The sequence below is a fragment of the Carcharhinus amblyrhynchos genome, chromosome 31 (assembly GCF_965287045.1).
Source record: "Carcharhinus amblyrhynchos chromosome 31, sCarAmb.v2.hapA, whole genome shotgun sequence".
Lineage (NCBI taxonomy): Eukaryota > Metazoa > Chordata > Chondrichthyes > Carcharhiniformes > Carcharhinidae > Carcharhinus > Carcharhinus amblyrhynchos.
This window is the reverse complement of record NC_137354.1, coordinates 19,247,080-19,269,338: the sequence shown is the minus strand read 5'-3', so window position 1 is coordinate 19,269,338 and position 22,259 is coordinate 19,247,080. Positions and strand designations below refer to the sequence as shown.

General features: G+C 44.7%; 1 protein-coding gene across 2 annotated transcripts in view; it reads left to right on the top strand.

Annotated features, from left to right (window-relative positions):
* Positions 1–22,259, top strand: part of adamts14 (ADAM metallopeptidase with thrombospondin type 1 motif, 14) — a 172,749-nt gene that overhangs the window by 129,382 nt on the left and 21,108 nt on the right. For both annotated transcript variants that reach the window (XM_080215609.1, XM_080215611.1), the window contains 7 exons: positions 3,179–3,322; positions 6,866–6,998; positions 9,574–9,687; positions 10,397–10,545; positions 15,010–15,185; positions 18,668–18,801; positions 19,176–19,299. In XM_080215609.1, the coding sequence (XP_080071735.1) occupies positions 3,179–3,322; positions 6,866–6,998; positions 9,574–9,687; positions 10,397–10,545; positions 15,010–15,185; positions 18,668–18,801; positions 19,176–19,299 (974 nt within the window). The remainder of the gene's footprint in view (positions 1–3,178; positions 3,323–6,865; positions 6,999–9,573; positions 9,688–10,396; positions 10,546–15,009; positions 15,186–18,667; positions 18,802–19,175; positions 19,300–22,259) is intronic.

Genomic DNA, 22,259 nt, shown 5'->3' with positions numbered 1-22,259 from the left:
CATTTTAAAGTGAGTTAGCATCTTTACTACATTTGGAATTCTGGTACAAGTGATTTATGCGTTCATACGATAACAACATTGATGGTAATCTACCTGTTTGAGATACGTATGAGTGAGGGCAACAATCTTGGCATTTCAGAGTAGACCGTATTATGGAAGGTTTTCCTCCTTTACTTTGTGACAAACTCCATATAAATAGTCATTCGATAGTACAGAGCTTGAATATTGCTGAAAGAAGGCATTTTAGAAACATATAGTGCAGAAGAAGCCCTTTAGCCCAGCGAGTTTGCTTTGACGCATTGGGTGGGATTTTGCAGCCTCGCCCAAGCAAGACTGGAAATTCCTGTCCAAGGTTAACGGACATTTCGGTTGTCCGTCCCTCGCCCGTTCCGATTCCGTGGCCGGCCAGGAATTCCAGCGATTTTGTTGAAGCTTTCTATCTTGCACTCATCCAAACAATCGCAAAAATCCCAGTGTCAGTGGTAAGCAACTACTTTATACCTATGAGAAGATGATGCTGATTGGTAGGCTAGTGGACTCTGGGAGAGGAGTTGTGTGGAGAATGCACATGTTGGTGGCGACTGACAGTTAACTACCGAGTATCGTTTGAAATTGAAATTGTCTCTGATTGGTAACGATGTGGTGGAATGGACCAGTGAATGGTTATCACTTACTTTGTTTAGCTGAAATAGGCTCAATGTGTGTACATGTTCTTTCTGTCTGCAAAAAAAAGGGCACTTTTTATTAATATATGTAGCTTCCAGTACAGGCAAATGCGCCGTAATACCCTGTATTGCAAAAATGTGGGAATTATTTGTAAGATTTTCATAGGAGCTTTTAGACTGATTTTGAGTTGTAGGCATCAAACATACACTGCAGTGTTCATGGTGCAGGTTGTGTATGAGCACCATCTACTGGACCCAATTAGAAATGCTTCCATTCATTGATAAAGCAGTATATTGGAACACAGTGCAGGGGTGAGTGAACCATTCAGCTTCTTGAGTATTTTCAACCATTCAGCTCATTTGTGGTTTAGCTATACCTTAACTCCATTTGCCCACCCTTGGTTCACATTCTTGGTTTCCTTATCCAAGGAAGATGTACTGGCCTTAGAGAAGCTACAATGAGGATTAATCCCTGTAAACAGGGTACAGGTCTTTTTTTTTCATTCGTGGGACATAGGCATTGCTGGCTGGCCAGCATTTATTGCCCATCCCTAGTTGCCCTTGAGAAGGTGGTGGTGAGCCGCCTTCTTGAATCTCTGCAGTCCACGTGCTGTGGGTTGACCCACAATGCAGTTAGGGAAGAAATTCCAGGATTTTGACCTAGTGACGGTGAAGGAACAACAATATATTTCCAAGTCAGGATGGTGAGTGGCTTGGAGGGGAACTTGCAGGGGGTGGTGTTCCCATGTATCTGCTGCCCTTGTCCTTCTAGATGGAAGTAGTGTAGGTTTGGAAGGTGCTGTCTAAGGACCTTTGGTGAATTGTTGCTGTGCATCTTGTAGATGGTATTGAGATTCGGTGGTACGAGAAGAGATTGAGGAAAGTGGGGCAATATTCCTTTGGAGTTCAGAAGAATAAAATGTGATCTCTTTGAAACATATTGGACAGGATTTTCCAGCCACACTCGCCCCAAAACTGGAAAATCCTGCCTGAGGTCAGTGGACCTTTGCATGGTTCACCAAAACCCTGCCTGCCCATTATGCTTGCCGCAGTGGGTGGGATGGGAAAATTCCAGTCATAGAGTTCTTAAATGGATTGATAGGCTAGACGAGGGGATGCTGTTTCTGCTATAGAACTGAGGGTCTTAGTCTCAGGATAAAGGATCATACATTCAGGACTGAGATGAGGAAAGATATCTTCCCTCAGAGGGTTGTGAATCTTTGGAATGTTCTAACCCGGAGGGCTGTGGAAACTCAGTCATTGAATATATTCAAGAGTGAGATCGATAGAGATTTTGGGAACTAAACAATATGGGTAAAAGGCAGGAAAATGCAGTTGATGTAGATATTTGACCGCAATCTTATTTAATGGCATAGCAAGCCTTTTCCTGCTCCTGTTTTGAATGTGTCTGATTCCTTGATACCTGCCTCAGTAAGGTTTGTGTCTGCTGGGGTCAGGAACTTCCTGTTCTGAAGATCGGGTACGGTCTGTGAGGTTTGTGTCGGCTCAGGTCAGGGACTCAGAGGTTGATGAGGTTCAAAGAAAGTTTTTTTTGGGTGTGTTCCTTCTTTCGGATTTACGAATAAGGGATCATCGACCATTAATATTACAGATGGAGAAAATTAAATTTAACAACGTAGGTCTTCAATTAAATTGTGAGAAACCGGGAAAGTATGATTTTAGTGTAGGGAATGATGTGCTGCATCTGAATTCCAACACAGAATGGACGCAAGTGTGTGGTGTGGGTGGAGCGAAATTCAACAAGTAGTAGAATGGAAAATAGCGCTGATTAAATGGGAAGACTAGAATGATGTGACTGATGAAAAAGTGGCCATGGAGAGAAGAATGTCAGATTTTCTTGTTCATAGAATCCCTACAGTGCAGAAAGAGGCCATTTGGCCCATCGAGTCTGCATCGACCACAATCCTATCCAGGCCCTATCCTGGTAGCCTCATGTTAATGCCCTGCTAATGTGTCTGACACCAAAGGGCAATTTAGCAAGGCCAATCAATCTAACCCGCATATTTTTGGACACTAAGGGACAATTTAGTTTGGCTGATCAACCTAACCTACACATCTTTGGACACTAAGGAGCAATTTACCATGGCCTATCCACCTAACCCGCACAACTTTGCACTGAGAGAAGAAACTGGAGCACCTGGAGGAAACCCACGCAGACACCAGAAGAATGTGCAAACTCCACACAGACAGTCACTCAAGGCTGGAATCAAACCTGGGTTTCTGGTGGCTGTGAGGCAGCAGGGTTCACCACCGTGCCGCCCACCCTGACTCTTTTTTCTGTGGGAAACATGAGAAAGGTGCTGCAAGTGCCTAGTCAGATTTTTATCCGGCTTCCCCTGGTTAAAGCTGTTGAAAATTGTGTTTGTATCGGTGAAGTTAGTTTTACGGTCCCTACTTTAATGCAATAAATAATGCCTGTGCCCAGGTTCAGGTTATTACATCTTCGATGACTGAATGGATTTGCAAAATGATTGACATGTGCTTGTTAACAGTTTAGGAATGGAGCATGATGGGCAAGGTAACCGCTGTGCTGACGAGACAAGTATGGGCAGCATCATGGCACCTCTGGTACAGGCAGCATTCCACCGCTATCACTGGTCTCGCTGCAGCAAACAGGAACTCAGTCGATACATACAGTAGGTCCTTATATTTTCATATCATAATTACCTGTGAAATTCTGTGCTCTGGTTCCACATTTTACTCAAACAAATGTGTATTTGTGACATGAATCAAAATATGAAAAAATTGCTGGGTTACTCTTATGTAGTCGGGTTACCGACTACATAATAATCTTAAAATACAACTTGTTGTTTACAGTTCAGTAGAAGCATATCTTATTCTACAGGTATCATAGAATCCCTACAGTGCAGATGGAGATCATTTGGTGTATTGAGTCTGCATTGATTCTCCAACACAGTGTCTTACCAAGGCACTATCCCCGTGACCCCACATATTTACCCAGCTTATTTCCCTAACCTTGGGGCACTAAGGGACAATTTAGCATTGCCAATCCATCTAACCTGCACATCTTTGAACACTGAAGGACGATTTAGTATGGCCAATCCACCTAACTTGCACATCTTTGGACTGTGGGAGGAAACCGGAGCACCCAGAGGAAACCCATGCAGACACGGGGAGAATGTGCATACTCCATACAGGCAGTCACCCACGGCCAGAATTGAACCTGGGTCCCTGGTGCTGTGAAGCAGTAGTGTTAACCACTGTGCCACCGTGCCGCCCTTGAGGTTTTTGAGGGATTTTAGTTCAACTGTAATGAGTAATTTTTCAATCCTGCTCATGGACAGCTTACTGCTATTTTACATTCGTTGTTAAGTTGAAATTCCCAACGCTTGCAGTGAATGGATGAGGCTCCTTAATGTGAATGTGCATTTGAAAAATTATTTGTCACAAGTGTGTAAGTGGATCCGTCATGTTTAGATAATGCACAAGAGGTACGACACAACATGATTTATAACACTTGATCTTGCTGTAGGTTTATGAAGCAAATTCAGTGAGATTACAGTCACAAATAGAATTGAAGGAACTTGCAGACAAAAGAAGGCTATTTGGCCTGCAATGCCTGTACTAATTCTTTGGTAGAACATCCATGTTTCCATTCCAATCCTCTTCCCACACCTAGTGGTGCCCTAAGGCAGACTTTTAACTGTTTCCATAGCTAGTCATTCCCGGAACAGGTCGCTAGTCTGTCACCAGGGGGCTTTTAGCTTGAGGGGACCCTACTTCACATCAGGCATGGCTGACCAGGAATCTCTCCCGCTCTTACCACCGGCCGTTAGTGTATTTGGAAGGAATTTTCAGGTTGACACTATTCCTGTTAGGCCGCGTTATGAGCACAACTTCTTTGGCCATCGAGTCCTGGGGTGGGACTCGAACCAGGAGCTCCTGGCTCAGAGGTAGGATCACTAACCCACTGAGCCACACAACCTCCATGCCGTCATGCTTACTCCACATTAATATTTAGTGCCTGTAACCCTGTAAATTCCTCACCCTCAATTACCTTTCTACCTTTCTTTCACAATTGTTAATGCAGTCAGCTTCCACTGTTGCTTCAGTAAGAAGTCTCACAACGTCAGGTTAAAGTCCAGCAGGTTTATTTGGAATCATGAGCTTTTGGAGTGCTGCTCCTTCATCAGGTGAGTGAGTGCTCCGAAAACTCGTGATTCTAAATAACCCTGTTGGATTTTAACCTGGTGTTCTTACTGTGCCCACCCCAGCCCAACGCTGGCATCTCCACATCATGACTGTCTCTTCAGATAGAACAACTCTGACAACTCTCCAATTGAAAATATTCCCACTCATCCCCTCTTTAGGTCTTTTGTCGATGTTTTTAACTCTATGACCTCTGGCTATTGTGCAACTTTGCAGTGGGTATCAGCTCTGTTCTGTATTTATCTGATCAAACCTGATCAGAATAGAGCCTTGTTAGACAAGAGCCAGTGTCATACATTCTGAGATTTTGTCCCATGTCAGACTAACACTCTTGTATAGTAGCAAGCCCCCACTGGGGAAGCATAGCCTGCTTTGTCCTTATATACATTACATATAATGCTGGAGGAGCCCAGATAACCTTATATAACTCCCCGCTTCTGATAATAGTCAACTGCTGGAAGTGCTGGAACACTGCCAGTATCTGGGGGTCCCTTCTACTGACTATTCCCACTAAAGTAGCGAGGGATACGAGGAGATTTAAATGAAGTGTGTTTAATTACATAGGGTTTTTGAGAGGGTCAACAGTGGAAGTCTATCTCCAGTTGCTGTTGAACAGGTGGCACGGTGGCACAGCGGTTAGCATTTTATCTAACAGCACCAGAGACCCAAGTTCAATTCTGGTCTTGGATGATGGTCTGTGTGGAGTTTGCACATTCTCCCTGTGTCTGTGTGGGTTTACTCCAGGGGCTCCAGTTTCCTCCCACAGTGCAAAGGTGTGCAGGTTAGATTGTTAGCCATGTTAAATTGCCCCTTAGTGTTAGGGGGATTAGCAAGGTAAATCCATGGGATTACAGGGATAAGCCTGGGCAGGATTGTTGTTGGTGCAGGTTCGATGGACCGAATGGCCTCCTTCTGCACAGTAGGGATTCTATGATTTAATTCTCTCTCCAGAGATGCTGTCAGACCTGCTGAGATTTTCCAGCATTTTCTGTTCTTGTTGCCAATGTAAGAATTTCATTAAAGAGTTAAACAAGGTGGAAAGTTATTTATGTAGAAGCTTGTATAAGCTTGGATTCCTTTGCCACTGTAAGTGGTTAATGCAGAGACCAGGCCTGAGAGGATAAATACTTAAAACAGGAATTGTAGGGCATTGAGATTAGTTTTGGATCGTTCTAGTGAAGAAATAGCACAGACAGGATCATTTGAATTCCCTCAGCTGTTTTGCTGTATGTCCTGTGGTAACTTGTGGCGTTCTTAATCAGATAGTGGGGCTACACAAGAAGAAGGCTCGTCATCAGTGGGTTGAAACCAGCAAAGCAAAATAGATAGTCCTGATCCTCCAAGGTAGATCTGGAGTCCTGTGAAGTGCAGCATCAGTGCAGGGGAGGCGATGGCTTTGTGGTTTATCTAGAAACTCAGCTAATGTTCTGGGGCCCTGGGTTCGAATCCTGCCACGGCAGGTGGTGGAATTTGAATTCAATAAAAAATACCCGGAATTAAAAATCTACTGATGTCCATGAAACCATTGTCGATTGTCAGAAAAACCCATCTGGGTCACTAATGCCCTTTAGGGAAGGAAATCTACTGCCCTCGCCTGGTCTGACCTACATGTGACTCCCAACTGGTCTCGGGCAACTAGGGATGCACAATAAATGTTGGGCAGCCAGCGACGCCCATGTCCCATGAATGAAGCAATAGGGATTTTGTCTTCCTCTTAGATTCGCCACTTCCATCAGTTTTGTAGCTGAGATTAAAATATCTCATAGAAAAGTTACAGCGCAGAAGGAAGCCATTTGGCCCATCTTGTCCATACCAGAACATTGCGGGGCAGTGAGTCTAGGGCAGGCATTGAATCCACTACACCCCATCATTCCAATATGCTGGGCAACTCTTCCACACAACAAATAGGTAATTTCCTTTGATCCAAAAATTAATTATTTAAAGCCAAGTAAAATCTGACATGACTTAAAACTTTGTAAGCCTAACTTCTCTCTCCTGATGTGTGCCAGTTCCTATGACTGCCTGCTGGATGACCCATTTGAACACAAGTGGCCAAAATTGCCAGAGCTTCCAGGAATTGACTATTCCATGGACGAGCAGTGCCGTTTTGATTTTGGAGTCGGATACAAGATGTGTACAGCTGTGAGTATTGTTTCACTTCGTGGCCTTATTGCTCATCTCCTGGTCTTTTTGTTTATAATTTCATTTGAAACTTCTTATGGAAAGAAAACAATGAACTGATTTTTGGTCGAGCTCTTTCCTGGAGGCAGTTAGTGCACAGTTCAGATTCTGTTCTGTTCCTGTTTGATGCTGATACGTGCACATCTGGTTTGTAAGATGGACAATGCTGTGTCCAGTGTTGGTCCTCTCAGAGTGGGGTGGTGACATTGAGGCCTTGATAATGTTTGGAGGAATGGCTCTAGGTGGTGTCGATCTTAAAAAGCCTGAATTATCAAGATAATATCATCAAATTGGTCTTTCTACCTTTTTTTTTGAAAGAAGTGTGGACTCAGGGAGATTTGATTTGTCATTTTGAGTAGACAATTTGGGAGGCAATGGCCTAGTGGTATTATTGTTAGACCCTTAATCCAGAAACTCACCTAATGTTCTGGGGACCTGGGTTTGAATCCCGCTGCGGCAGATGGTGGAATTTGAATTCAATAAAAGATATCTGGAATTAAGAATCTACTGATGATCATGAAACCGTTGTCGATTGTCAGAAAAAAAGACCATCTGGTTCACTAATGTCCTTTAGGGAAGGGAATCTACCTTCCTTATCTGGTCTGACCTACATGTGACTCCAGAGCCACAGCAATATGATTGATTCTCAATTCTCTATCCAAGGGCAACTAGGGAATTCCAGCGACGCCCATGTCCCATGAATGAATTAAAAAAACTGATTTGAATTAGTTAGTTAGAACTGGGGACATTATCCACAGATCCCTGAAGGCAGAAGAGCACATGAATAAGAGAGTTAAGACGGCTTATGGGACACTTGCTTTTATCAGTCATGGCATAGAATTGAAGAGCTGGGAGGTTGTGTTGGAGTTGTACAGAGAGTTGGTTAGGCCATAACTGGAGTACTGTGTGCAGTCTTGGTCACCTCACCATAGGAAGGGTGTGATTGCACCAAAGGGGGTACAGAGGAGTTTTACCAGGGATAGAGCATTTGAGCTACAAGGAGAGACGAGATAAGCTTGGATTGTTTTCTCTAGAGCAGAGAAGGCTGAGGGGAGACATGATTGAGGTGTATAAGATTATGAGGGGTATAGACAGGATGAGTAGGGAGCAACTGTTCCCATTGGTTGACAGGGTCAATCACGAGGGAGCATGGTTTTAGGATAAGGGGCATGGTGGCACAGTGGATAGCGCTGCTGCCTCACAGCACCAGGGACCCAGACTCGATTCCCAGCTTGGGTCACTGTCTGTGGAGTCAGCACATTCTCCCCTTGTCTGCGTGAGTTTCCTCCAGATGCTCTGGTTTCCTCCCACGGCCTGAAAGACGTGCTGGTTAGGTGCATTGGCCATGCTAAATTCTCTCTCAGTGTACCCAAACAGGTGCTGGAGCGTGGCAACGAGGGGATTTTCACAGTAACTTCATTGCAGTGTCAGTGTAAGTCTACTTGTGACACTAATAAATAAACTTTAAAGACTCGGGGATTTAAGAAAAAACTTTTTCACTCGGAGGGTGTTGGGAATCTGGAATGCGCAGCCTGGGAAGGTAGTGGAGGCTGAAAACCTTACAACCTTTGAAAAAATATTTAGATGAGCACTTGAAATATCATAGCATTCAAGCATCTGGGACAAGTGCAGGAAAATGGGTGGGATTAGCACGCCTTTAGTAGTAGTTATTGTCAGCAGACTTGATGGGCCAAAGGCTTTCTCTGGCTGTATGACTCTATGCCGTGCATGTAAGTGAGGAACCTGGATAGATGCCATAGGCTTTTCTTTTTTGGCGGGGGTTCTTTGTCCTCAGGAACAGTTGCTACTTTGTACAGTGAGTCCTGATTCACTGCAAGTTTTCAAAAGGGAACTGGATGAATTCCAGCTGATAATTATCCTGTACAAAAGGAAGGTGCAACGTGGGGTGATCTACCACTTTGTCACTGTGGTCTCCTGGAATTCATTCAGGTTGCCTTCAGCAGATGGAAAAAGCATTTCCCAAATTTACAGCATCCACCTCCTCCCCCTCCACTCTCTTCAGACTAGCCTTGTCTCTTTGATGTTTTTATTTTACCTCTCCCAGGGGGTAATATGAACAATGAGTAGAACCATTGTGGCTTAAGATAGCCAGTTATCCCAATTGTTTGAGGCTGACATGCTTGAGCTGTTGGTCTTTTTATCTGATGTGGAGATGTTGGCGTTGGACTGGGGTAAACACAGTAAGAAGTCTCACAACACCAGGTTAAAGTCCAACAGGTTTATTTGTAGCAAACACCACTAGCTTTGCCCCTTCGTCAGGTGAGTGGGGAGATCTGATGACCCTCAGTGATCAGTGATCCCCATTCACCTGATGAAGGGGCAAAGCCCCAAAAGCTAGTGGCATTTGCTACCAAATAAACCTGTTGGACTTTAACCTGGTGTTGTGAGACTTCTTATGGTCTTCTTACCTGCATTGTTTTCATCTGTTAGTATGCGCAATTGATTCTCATAATCCAGGATAACTATCTATCTCTATCTCACTATCTGTCTAAAGCTTTGTTTGTCTTTACTGCAGTTCCGAACCTTTGATCCCTGCAAGCAATTGTGGTGTAGCCATCCTGATAACCCCTATTTCTGCAAAACCAAGAAGGGCCCACCGCTAGATGGAACAGAATGTGCACCTGGAAAGGTAAAAGATCACTCTACAGATTAAAAAGAGATGGCGAGGGTATAAATTTGTTGCAAGCCCCATCTTGATGAGTAATGGGTGGCACAGTGGGGCAACATGGTGGCACAGTGGGATGGCATGGTGGCACAGTGGTTAGCAGTGGTGCCTCATGCTGCAGTGACCTGGGTTCAATTCCAGCCATGAGTCACTGTCTTTGTGGAGTTTGCACGTTCTCCACCTGTCTGTGTGGGTTTCCTCTGGGTGCTCCGGTTTCCTCCCAAAGATGTAAAGGTTGGGTGAATTGGCCATGCTAAGTTGCCCTTTAGTGTCCAAAGATGTGTATGTTGGGGGATTAGCAGGGTAAATTTGCGGGGTTACAGGGATAGGGCCTGGGTGGGATTGTTGTCAGTGCAGGCCCAATAGGCAAAATGGCCTCTCTCTGCACTGTAGGGATTTTGTGATTCTATTCTATGTTTAGCAGTTTTCTCTTCTGTTATACGGAGTCTTTATGATAGGAGCCTAGGACACGAAAGACAGCTCATCCAAACTGTGGCCTTAACTCTTTTCCAACTAATGAAATTAATGGATGGAGAATTATTGAGGACGTAAACAGGCGGTGCTGTTCTCTGCTACCAGATATCCAAAATACACCCCTGTCACATCAAGCCCTGTAAATCTGCAGCCAATAGCATCAAGCCCTGAGGTTGGTTTAATTGCTTCTGCTTTTCAGTGGTGTTTCAAAGGTCACTGCATTTGGAAAACCTCAGACCAGTCCTACAGTCAGGACGGAAGCTGGAGTTCCTGGACAAAGTTTGGATCCTGCTCGAGGACCTGTGGTGGTGGAGTGCGCTTCCGTAGTCGACAGTGCGTCAATCCCCCGTAAGTCCGTATTTGTTGACACGTGATTGCAACCTGGGGATATTGTTCATCCACAGCCACTGGCTTAACTCAGGTAGCTGCCCAGGGGATAATGCAGCCAGAAGCCTCAGTTTATATTACTGACTGCACTTGCAATCTCTCAGGATAACCTGAACTCCACGTTTGGCCACTTGCTGGTAACAGGTCAAACTGCTATGCAGGATAATGCAAGATTTCTACTCTTTTGGTTTTGATTTGATTTGATTTGATTTATTATTGTCGCATGTATGAGTATACAGTGAAAGATATTGTTTCTTGTACGTTACAGACAAAACATAGCGTTCATAAAGAAGGAAAGGAGAGGGTGCAGAACGTAGTATTATAATCATATCTAGGGTGTAGAGAAAACTCAACTTAGTAGGTCCATTCAGAAGTCTGAAGACAACAGGGAAGAAGCTGTTCTTGAGTTAGTTAGACATTTGTATGTTTTTCCCGACAGAAGAAGGTGGAAAAGAGAATGTCTGGGGTGTGTGGGGTCCTTAATTATGCTGGCTGCTTTTGCGAGGTAGCAGGAATACTCTTGAGGTAACCTAGACCCCATGGTTAAGTTCTATTCTTATTTCAACGAATGGACTTCATGTAAAACAAAAGCTGTTTCATAATGATCCAAAGGTCTAACTTTTCCTCGTCTGTGCTCCCCAGCCTCTGACTCCCCCATTCTATTTTAGTCAACAGGAAAACCTTGGGTGAACAGGGCACACATCCAAGTTTTCAATGAAAGCCACTGAATACCTGACCTTCTCTTCTCAAAAGAGAGCCAGGTAAAAAGGAAAGGCATCAAGTGGTTATTACATCAACTGTAGTACACAATTCTGTTTGATACTGCACTAAATCAATAGGCACGACCATTTAAGCCATTCTGCACATCCATGCTCAATTTATTTTCAATGAATTGTTTTCTTTTGCAATGGAAGATACTTCATAGAATCACCGAATTGTTATGGTGCAGAAGGAGGCTGTTTGGCCCATCGTGTCTTGTGGCCTTCTAAACAAGCATCGTGACTTGGTACCATTCCCCTGCCTTTCCCCTGTACCTCTGCGCATTGTTTCTATTCAAATAGTCATCTAATGCCCTCTTGAAGCCCTCAATTGAACCTGCCTCCACCACACTTCCAGACAGTGCATTCCAAACCCCAACCACTCGCTGAGTGAAAAAGCTTCTTCTCACATCACATTTGCTTCTTTTGCAGATAATTTTAAATCTGTATCCGTTTCATTCTTGACCCTTTTACAAAGGGAGCAGTTTCTCCCTGACTATTCTGTCCAGCTCCCTCATGATTTTGAACAACTCTTTCAAATCTCCTCTCAGCCTTCTTCTCTCCAAGGAGAACAGTCCCAATCTCTGCAGTCTATCCTCGTCATAATTGAAGTCCCCCATTCCTGGAACCATTCTTGTAAACCTCTTCTGCACTCTCGTATGTGTTCATATTCTTTCTGTAGTGTGGTGCCCAGAACTGTGCACAGTACTCCAGCTGAGGTCAAACTAATATCGTGTACAAGTTCAGCATAACCTCCTTGCTCCTGTACTCAATGCCCTCTTAATAAAGGCAAGGATACTGTATACTTTATTAACTCTCTTCACTACCCTGCTACCTTCAATGATCTATGCGCATATACACCCAGGTCTCTCTGCTCCTGTACCCCCTTAAGAATTTTACCCTTTATTTTGTATTGTCTTTCCATGTTCTTCCTACCAAAACATAAGAACATAAGAAATAGGAGCAGGAGTAGGCCATCCGGCCCCTCGAGCCTGCCCCGCCATTCAATAAGATCATGGCTGATCTGTCGTGGCTCAGTTCCACTTTCCGGCCCTCTCCCCATAACCCTTAATCCCCTCTCTTATCAAAAACCCATCAACCCGCTTCTTGAAAATATTTAGCGAGGCAGCCTCCACCACTTCAATGGGTAGAGAATTCCAGAGATTCACCACCCTTTGAGTGAAGAAGTTCCTCCTCAACTCCGTTCTAAAACGCCCCCCCTTTATCTTGAGGCTGTGCCCCCTAGTCCTACTGTCTTTTTTCAGTGGGAAGAGTCTCTCCACCTCTATTCTATCCATCCCATTCATCATCTTATACGTCTCAATGAGATCTCCCCTCATTCTTCTAAACTCCAACGAGTACAAGCCTAGTTTATTCAGCCTCTCCTCATAGTTCAACCCCCTCAACTCTGGTATCAGCCTAGTAAACCTCCTCTGCACTCCCTCCAAGGCCAAAATATCTTTGCGCAGGTGCGGCGCCCAAAACTGCACACAGTACTCCAGCTGCGGCCTCACCAATGCCCTATACAGCTGCAGCAAGACCTCCCTACTTTTATATTCAATCCCCTTCGCTATGAAGGCCAGCATCCCATTCGCCTTCCTGACCACCTGCTGCACCTGCAAGCTGGGTTTTTGCGACTCATGCACAAGGACCCCGAGGTCCCTCTGCACCGTCGCCTGCTGCAGTTTTTCGCCCTGTAAGTAATAGTCCTTCCTACCATTCTTCCTACCAAAGTGGACCACCTCACACTTGCCAACATTAAATTCCATTTGCCATTTCCTGGCCCATTCGCCCAGCCTATCTAGATCCTTCTGCAGACTCTCCACACCCTCCGCACAATTTGCCGTTCCCCCAATCTTGGTGTCATCCGCAAATTTCGACACCCTACACTCAGTTCCCTCCTCCAGATCAAAACGCATCACCTCACCCTCCTCTGCATTGAACTTCATCTGCCACCTGTTTGCCCACTCCAATAACTTATCTGTGTCTTTTAAAAATCCCTTTTAATGGATAATTGCCTCTTTCAGAATTGTTTCAATTCCTCCATTTGCAATGATTTGATTTGCAGTTTAAATGCATCATGCACAGCAAGATCCCACAAACAGCGCTAAGCTGCCCAGTCTGCTTCTGGTGATGCTGATTAAGGAAGGAATGGTGGCTGGGGGAATTCCTTTTCAAGTATAGCATCCTGATGTCCAACTGCATGCCTCGGGTTTATGCCTTGAATGAAGGAACGAACCCCTCCCATTGCAGCACTTCAGGAACACGGCTAGATCGTATGCCCATAACCTGCAGCAGTAATTGAGCATAACCTTCTCACTCAAAGGAAAGAATGGTATTTACTGAGGCAATTTGATTAGAAGTGATTGCGGGCTAGCAATAGCCCTCTACCCTATTAATATTAGGATCTATCAGAAAATACATAAGAATACTTTTATGCTTACGTGTAGTACAACATTAAAGGTTGCATCAACTGTATGTACAATTTTAGATGCCTCCGGCATCAGGTAAACTTCTGCTTTAATCTACAAATTATGTTTTGTACTCTTGCCCTGTGTGTATAAAGAGCTAATATTTATTTTTTAATTGGAGATAAACTGGAACCATACCCAGAATAACAAGCTATTTGTCCCCTTCTCCGACCACATAGAGCCAACTTTCACATTGCCAATCTCCTCAATACACTGCCATTGAAGCCCCTGCAGCCTTATTAACACATTTAGTGTTTGTATGTAAAATGCCTGGGTGTTTAAATAGTTTAAAATGCATACAACTTGAAGTTTGTCTCCATCGTTACTATGCACAGTCTGCACAACATGTGATGAATTTGAAATGCAGCTTTTTCCAAGTTACTTAACAAACAGTGGGTGGCACAGTGGTTAGCACTGCTGCCTCTCAGTGCCAGGGACCTGGGTTCGATTCCCGGCCTCAGGTCACTGTTTGTGTGGAGTCTGCACATTACCCCCTGTTTGTGTGGATTTCCTCCGGGTGCTCCGATTTCCAGATATGCTGGTTAGGTGCATTGGCCGTGCTAAATTCTCCCTCAGTGTACCTGAACAGGTGCTGGAATGTGGCAACTGGGCATTTTCACAGTAACATCATTGCACTGTTAATGTAAGCCTACTTGTGACACTAATAAATAAACTTAAACTACCCCTTGTCACAGTAAATGATGTGTTCACAAAGATTTACATCACCAATTGTAGCTCCAGAATCATAGAATCTCTACAGTGCAGAAGGAGGCCATTTGGCCCCTCGTGTCTGCACTGACCACAATCCCACCCAGGCCCTATTCCCGTAACTCCACAAATTTACCCTGCTAATCCTCTGACACTAGAATCAATTTAGCACGACCAATCAACTTAACCCCACACGTCCTTGGACTGTGGGAGGAAACCGGAGCACCCGGAGGTAACCCATGCAGACACGGGGAGAATGTGCAGACTCCACCCGAGCTGGGAATTGAACATGGGCCTTTGGCGCCGTGAGGCAACCGTGCCGCCCCAGCTTGGATTGTGACTCTATTCTCAGATTCAGTTCCAGGATGTTACACCAGGGAACGTGTTGTAAATTACCGAGAGAGCAAGCACACACCTGTCTATCAACAGGTTGCAGAGTGAGGTGAGGATGTATATCCTATCACTGATTATCTTTCACTTTCCTGCAGCCCTGCCTATGGTGGCCGAGACTGCCCAGGCCCCAGCTCCGAGTATAAAGTTTGCAATTCTGACGATTGCCCGGGGATCTATGAAGATTTCCGGGCTCAGCAGTGTCAACAAAGGAACTCCTATTATCTTTACCAGAACATCAAGCATACCTGGCTCCCCTATGAGCATCAAGACGGTAGGTTTTCCTTTGAGAGTGTACATGTTATCTGGTTTCAATTTTGACAGTCATAACAGGAGCAATAGTAACATTTAGGACATACCTTTATGGTATGCCTTTATGGTATGGTAACGTCTGTTGTAGGTAAAATGTTAGAATCCGTCATCAAGGAGGAAATAGCGAGGCATCTTGAGGGGAATTGCTTGATAGAGCAGACGCAGCACGGTTTCGTTAAAGGGAAGTCGTGTCTGACAAATTTTCTGGAGTTCTGTGAGGATGTGTCTAGGGCAGTGGATAGAGGAGAGCCGGTGGATGTGGTCTTTCTGGATTTTCAGAAAGCGTTTGACAAGGTACCTCACAAGAGGTTATTGCAGAAGGTCAGGGGACATGGAGTTGGGGGTAGGGTGTTAGCGTGGATAGAGGATTGGTTGTCAAATAGGAGGCAGAGAGTGGGGGTCAATGGGTGCTATTCGGATTGGCGGATGGTGACTAGTGGAGTGCCCCAGGGGTCGGTGCTGGGGCCTCAGCTTTTTACCATTTATATAGATGATCTGGAGGAGGGAACCGAGTGTATGGTGTCGAAATTTGCTGATGATACCAAGATTGGTGGAACGGCAAATTGTGCGGAGGGTGCGGAGAGTCTATAGAAGGATCTAGATAGGCTGGGCGAATGGGCCAGGAACTGGCAAATGGAATTTAATGTTGGCAAGTGCGAGGTGGTCCACTTTGGTAGGAATAATGGTAGGAAGGACTATTACTTATGGGGCAAAAAACTGCAGCAGGCGACGGTGCAGAGGGACCTCGGGGTCCTTGTGCATGAGTCGCAAAAATCCAGCTTGCAGGTGCAGCAGGTGGTCAGGAAGGCGAATGGGATGCTGGCCTTCATAGTGAGGGGGATTGAATATAAAAGTAGGGAGGTCTTGCTGCGGCTGTATAGAGCATTGGTGAGGCCGCAGCTGGAGTACTGTGTGCAGTTTTGGGCGCCGTACTTACGCAAGGATATTTTGGCCTTGGAGGGAGTGCAGAGGAGGTTTACTAGGCTGATGCCGGAGTTGAGGGGGTTGAGCTATGAGGAGAGGCTGAATAAACTAGGCTTGTACTCGTTAGAGTTTAGAAGAATGAGGGGAGATCTCATTGAGACGTATAAGATGATGAATGGGATGGATAGGATAGAGGTGGAGAGACTCTTCACGCTCAGAAAGGATAGTAGGGCTAGGGGGCACAGCCTCAAGATAAAGGGGGGGGGCGGTTTAGAACGGAGTTGAGGAGGAACTTCTTCACTCAAAGGGTGGTGAATCTCTGGAATTCTCTGCCCGTTGAAGCGGTGGAGGCTACCTCGCTAAATATTTTTAAGACGCGGGTTGATGGGTTTTTGATAAGCGAGGGGATTAAGGGTTATGGGGAGAGGGCGGGAATGTGGAACTGAGCCACGACAGATCAGCCATGATCTTATTGAATGGCGGGACAGGTTCGAAGGGCTAGATGGCCTACTCCTGCTCCTATTTCTTATGTTCTTATGTATGCTGCTCATTAGTAATCAGCAATGATGGTGCACATACAGGAGGAGTTTCCTTTGCCCTACCTATGAGGAGCTTTGTCAGATGGAACTTTGCATGGCAATTTCAGAGGGACATTACATGCAATTTTCCTGCTGTAATTTACTTTTAAATGGTCAGAAAATGAAACTCTGCAGCCAAAATCGAAAAATTGCTTGTGTAATAAAGTTCCAAGTTTTTTTTAAAGTTTGTTTATCACGGTGGCACAGTGGTTAGCACAACTGCCTCACAGTGCCGGGGACCCAGGTTCAATTCCGGTCTCGGGTCACTGTCTGTGCAGAGTCTGCACATTCTCCCTGTGTCTGTATGGGTTTCCTCGGGCGCTTCAGTTTCCTCCCACACTCCAGAGATGTGCAGGTTAGGTTGATTGGCCACGTTAAATTAACCCTAATGTCAGGGGGATTAGAAAGGTAAATATGTGGGGTTGTGGGAACAGGGCCTCGGTGGGATTGTGTTGGTACAAACTTGATGGGTGGAATGGCCTCCTTCAGCATTTTAGGGATTCTATGAGTCTAGTCACAAGTAGGCTTACATTAACACTGCAATGAAGTTACAATGAAAATCCTCTAGTCACCACACTCCGGTGCCTGAGGGAGAATTTAGCATGGCCAGTGCACTTAACCAGAATGTCTTTTGGATGGTGGAAGGAAACTGGAGCAAGCGGAGGAAACCCACACAGACATGGGGAGAACGTGTAGACTCCACACAGACTGACCCAAGCCAGGAATTGAACCCGGGTCCCTCCCTGGCACTGTGAGGCAGCAGTGCTAACCACTATTCCACCCACTGTTCACTAAGTAACTTGGAAAAAGCTGCATTTCAAATTGATCACATATCGTAAACTGGTGTGAGAAAAGGGTCCTAAGACTATTTTGCGGGTGACGTGATCTCAATAACACTGCCCCTCTCACTAAAGTAAAATTTATTCCTGCTTACAATTGTCAGCAATCCAGACAAGCTGTTCATTATTTTCCTCACCCATCCCTGTTCCCCTCCCACCATCCTGTCCGTCCCCTGCAACTGCATTAAGGGCCATTTCCCTCTCGTGTGGCATTGCATTACCAGTTGCAAACAGTGTCTCCATGAACTTGTGTTTCTAATGACAACAATTTATTGTCACAGGTCTCAAGTTGACATTTTTAGATTTCTCCATTGCATCCTCAGTGATCCTTGGAGAACCCAGCGATTTGGCACATGGAACAAAATGTGTTGGAGCATATTTATCTCTTATGGAGATTTTCCTTGCATTAGTGTGTTCTACCCTTGGGCTGCCAAATGTGCAACCAACATAGTTTAAGACCATTTTCTTTAGGAAATAAACAAAATGGAAGTATCCTATATAAAATGAAAGGCGCTCATAAAATCCATACGGTGCAGAAAGAGGCCATTTGGCCCATCGAGTCTGCACTGACTCCGACAGAGCATCCCACCCAGGATTATTCCTCTACATTTACCTCGCTAATCTCCCTAACCACATCTTTGGACACTAAGGGCAATTTAGCATGGCCAATCCACCTAACCTGCACATTTTGGGACACCAAGGGGAAATTTAGCATGGCCAATCCACCTAACCTGCACATTTTGGGACACCAAAGGGAAATTTAGCATGGCCAGTCTACCTAACCTGCATGTCTTTGGACTTTGGGAGGAAACCAGAACATCGTGTCATCATGCTGACACGAGAAGAACGTGCAAACTCCATACATACAGTGATCTGAGGCTGGAATTGAACCCAGGTCCCTGGCGGTGTGAGGCTGCAGTGCTAACCACTGTACCACCATGCCACCCCTATCACTGTGTCACCCACTCACGGTGAATTAATGATAAAACCATACCTCAAATGTTCAGCTCTAATCCTTTTAGGCTTTGTTTCCATGTCTTCTATTACACAATGCTCGGCGTAAACCTGTGTTTTGATTTTCTTTCACCGTCAACGGATTGCAGAAGCTCAAAAATGTGAACTCATTTGCCAGTCCAAGGAAACCGGGGATGTGGTGTTCATGAACCAAGTCGTACATGATGGTACACGCTGCAGTTATAAAGATCCCTTCAGCGTGTGTGCTCGCGGAGAATGTGTGGTAGGTGCTCATCACTTGTACAGTCTCTGTATTCTGTGCTCCCCTCCTGGCCTGTTGCCTATGCCCAATCTCAATCAGCCTTGAATGCTGGAATTCCCTCCCTAAATCTCTGCGCCTCTTCCTCATACTTTATGACGCTTCCTGAAATGTGTCAAGCTCTTTGATCACCTCTTCTCATACCTCAGCGTGACTTGGGTACCGCTTCTGTGAAGTCCCTTGGAATATTTTTCTATGTCAAAGATGCAAGATTGCCCTTGCAGCATTTTTTTTAAGATTGTGATTATTTAAAGGCTTGGTTGTGTGGTTTCTAAGTTCTGACCGTTTTGTCATTGGATGAAAGTTCTGATGGTTCTGAATTCTTCTTCTTCTTGAAGCTTGTGGACTGCAACAAGGAAGTTGGTTCCTTTAAACAGGAAGATAAATGTGGTGTCTGTGGTGGTGACAATGCGCACTGTCGAACCGTTAAGGGAACTATTGCCAAAGCTCCCAAACGAACAGGTGAGTTAAAGCCTCATCTGCCAAGTCTTTGATCGCATTCTGGTTTAATGTAACCTATTTGAAAACGCGTCACACTCAAAAAGAAACATATCTGCACTTATTTAAATAAGTTTATTGTCTCATTCTTAAAGTATCCTCATTGTTCACGACTTTGTTTAAGGCTTACATCAAACATTGAGAAAGTTTTGAAGTTTAAAGTTTTTTAAGTTTATGTGTCAGTGTCACAAGTAGGCTTACATTAACACAGCAACGAAGTCACTGTGAAAAACCCCGAGTCGACACACCCTGATGCTTGTTCAGGTACACTGAGGGAGAATTTAGCATGGCCAATGCATCTAACCAGCGCCTCTTCTGGAATATGGGACCAAATCGGAGCACCTGGAGGAAACCCACGCAGACATGGGAGAACATGCCTGCAGACTCTGCACAGACAGTGACCCAAGCCAGGAATCGAACCCAAGTTCCTGGCGCTGTGAGGCAGCAATGCTAATCACTGTGCTACCCCAAATCTCCATTCCCTGATCAAGAATGGAACCCCAGCGATCCTAACTGCTAGACCACCAGGAATATTTTGGCAGAATGATACAGTTCTGGTGGCACAATTCTTCATTTCTTCCCTAGCAAGGGTCGGAATAAGCTTGAAGTGTAAAATGGAATGATTGTTTCTCTTTTCCCTTCTGTACACAAACAAACCTTTTGATAAGATATGTTCTGAATTCAGTAGTTCTAAGGTAGGCAAATGTTGCTGCTATCTGGAGTTGAGTACCATCCCCCTGTTGCTGTGACAGTTGTGAAATCAGATACTCTGGCCACTTGATGCGTGCTGAGAGGTGCTGGGTCAGACTGAAAGTTTGTCTTAACAAAGTTTGGTCAGGCTGGATTATAGGCTCAGATGGTGGAGCACAGGCCATAATAAGCTGTGAAAATTCAAGCTATGGCCACACATTTTTGATTATGTGCTCCTCTCTTGGGAATGAACTTGCGCAATCGAAGAAAACATTGCAACGCCATGCGGTCAGCATCTATTTTAACCAGTGAGGCATTAAAAAAAAATTTATTGCAAAGCCTTTTAGAATAAGCACATTCTCCACAGAGGAAAGCAGGGATCCTTTCTAAAATTTATCAGGCACAAAGGTTATATAAGATGTGAATGATTTATTGACACATGATGAATTTCTCCTGCCTGAAGACTGCTTTTGCAAGTGCTGCCTATCATTTTAACCTTGTTTTGAGAAACCTAATTCCCCTCATTCAAAAGGACAGAAATTTATCAATACTGGGATAGTGCAGGAGAAAACTAGATGTCCTCTATATCACACTTGCATTCCCTGAGACATTTGAAAATAGTTCAGAAAAAATGTAGCAACGATCTGGAAATTGATTTTTGCATTAACAATTTCAAATAGTAATATGGTTGAAAAAAGACACGTTGAAGCTTTTTGTCTTTGCACTCGTCAGGACACTTGACAAGAATGCTAGAATAAGGAGAAAAAGACAATTTTATACTGTATGAGAAGAGATTAGTTGGCAAGTTGCCTCTGGTAGAGTTGTTGCCATGAAGAATGCACCAGTTGATGATAAACTGACAGATAACTGAAAACATTGTAAACCAAGCAGCTTGACCGTGATTGGTCAAGGCAATACTTTGGGGACTGAATCAGCAAATGGCTGTCGCTTGTGTTTTTTTTTGTTTAGCTGAAACAGGCGCAGTGTGTCTACCTGTTCTTTCTGTCTGCAAAGAGCAGGTTTTGGAATAACATTGGCAACCAGTTTAAGATTGTCAGTCAGGATCGCAGTGTGGTGCACTTATATCTGCTGGGAGCTGCAGATATTAATACACAAGGACTATTTGAGCTGCAAACTCTGCAAGTCATCAAGCAGCCAAAGTATTTCACCTGTTCCAGTCTTAAAATTCACTTGCAAATTGACCCCTAGATATTCAACTACAAAAAACCTGCTGTGAGCCCATTGCTTTACAACACCTTCATATCAACTTTAAATCATTAGAGAAATCACAGGCCTGCCTTGTGGGAGATTGGAAATTGTAAATAGGCGACTGAATTAACTGTAATCTGTATCTAATATTTGCATGTGTTTGGCTGTGACATCAAGGGGATAATCTTACCAGTGTTTGGCAGAGCATCGGTTCCCGCGAGAAAAACTGTGCATTTTGAAACAGGTTGGTTTTCTCTCCAGATCTCTGTCAAAAAGAAACAGGCATGTTTCACTCCATCATGCGGGGGGGGTTGGCTAAACATGCTGGCAAAATCCTGGATGCACAGAGACTGGGGTGCCATGTTTAAATGCCAAGGGGCACTGCCAGGCGTGACCATGTTCCTCTCCCCGGGGGCTATAAATCCCAGATGGATCTCCACAGTATGTTTACGTTTGGGTGAACCTGCTGACAACTGCGATTATGTGATGTCACGTCGACATGGTGTGAATATATGGTGGGGGTGGCACAGTGGTTAGCACTGCTGCCTCACAGTGCCAGGGACCTGGTTCAATTCCCAGCTTGGGTGACTGTTTGTGCAGAGTTCTCCTCGTGTCTGCACGGGCTTCCTCTGGGTGCTTCGGTTTCCGGAGTGGATCTTTCTCTGAGAGTTTCTGTTTTGAAAGCTGCAGAGAGAGAGAGAGAGAGAGAGAGATAACCCTTTCTGTCTCTGAAGTCCGGAGACTGGGAGCTGCCAGAGTGTGTGTTTTGAGATGGTCAACTGCATTAGCACACTGCCCCTCTCATTTCCGCAACCTGGATTCCATACCAGCCCTGATGGATGGATTTTTTGATTTATTATTGACACATGTACGAGGATACAGTGAAAAGTATTGTCTCTTACAAGATATACAAACATAACACAGAGAAGTATACAGAGAAGAAGGAAAGGAGAGCGTGCAGAATGTAGTTTTACAGCCAGAGCTAGGGTGTAGAGAAAGATCAACTTGATATAAGGTAGGTCCAT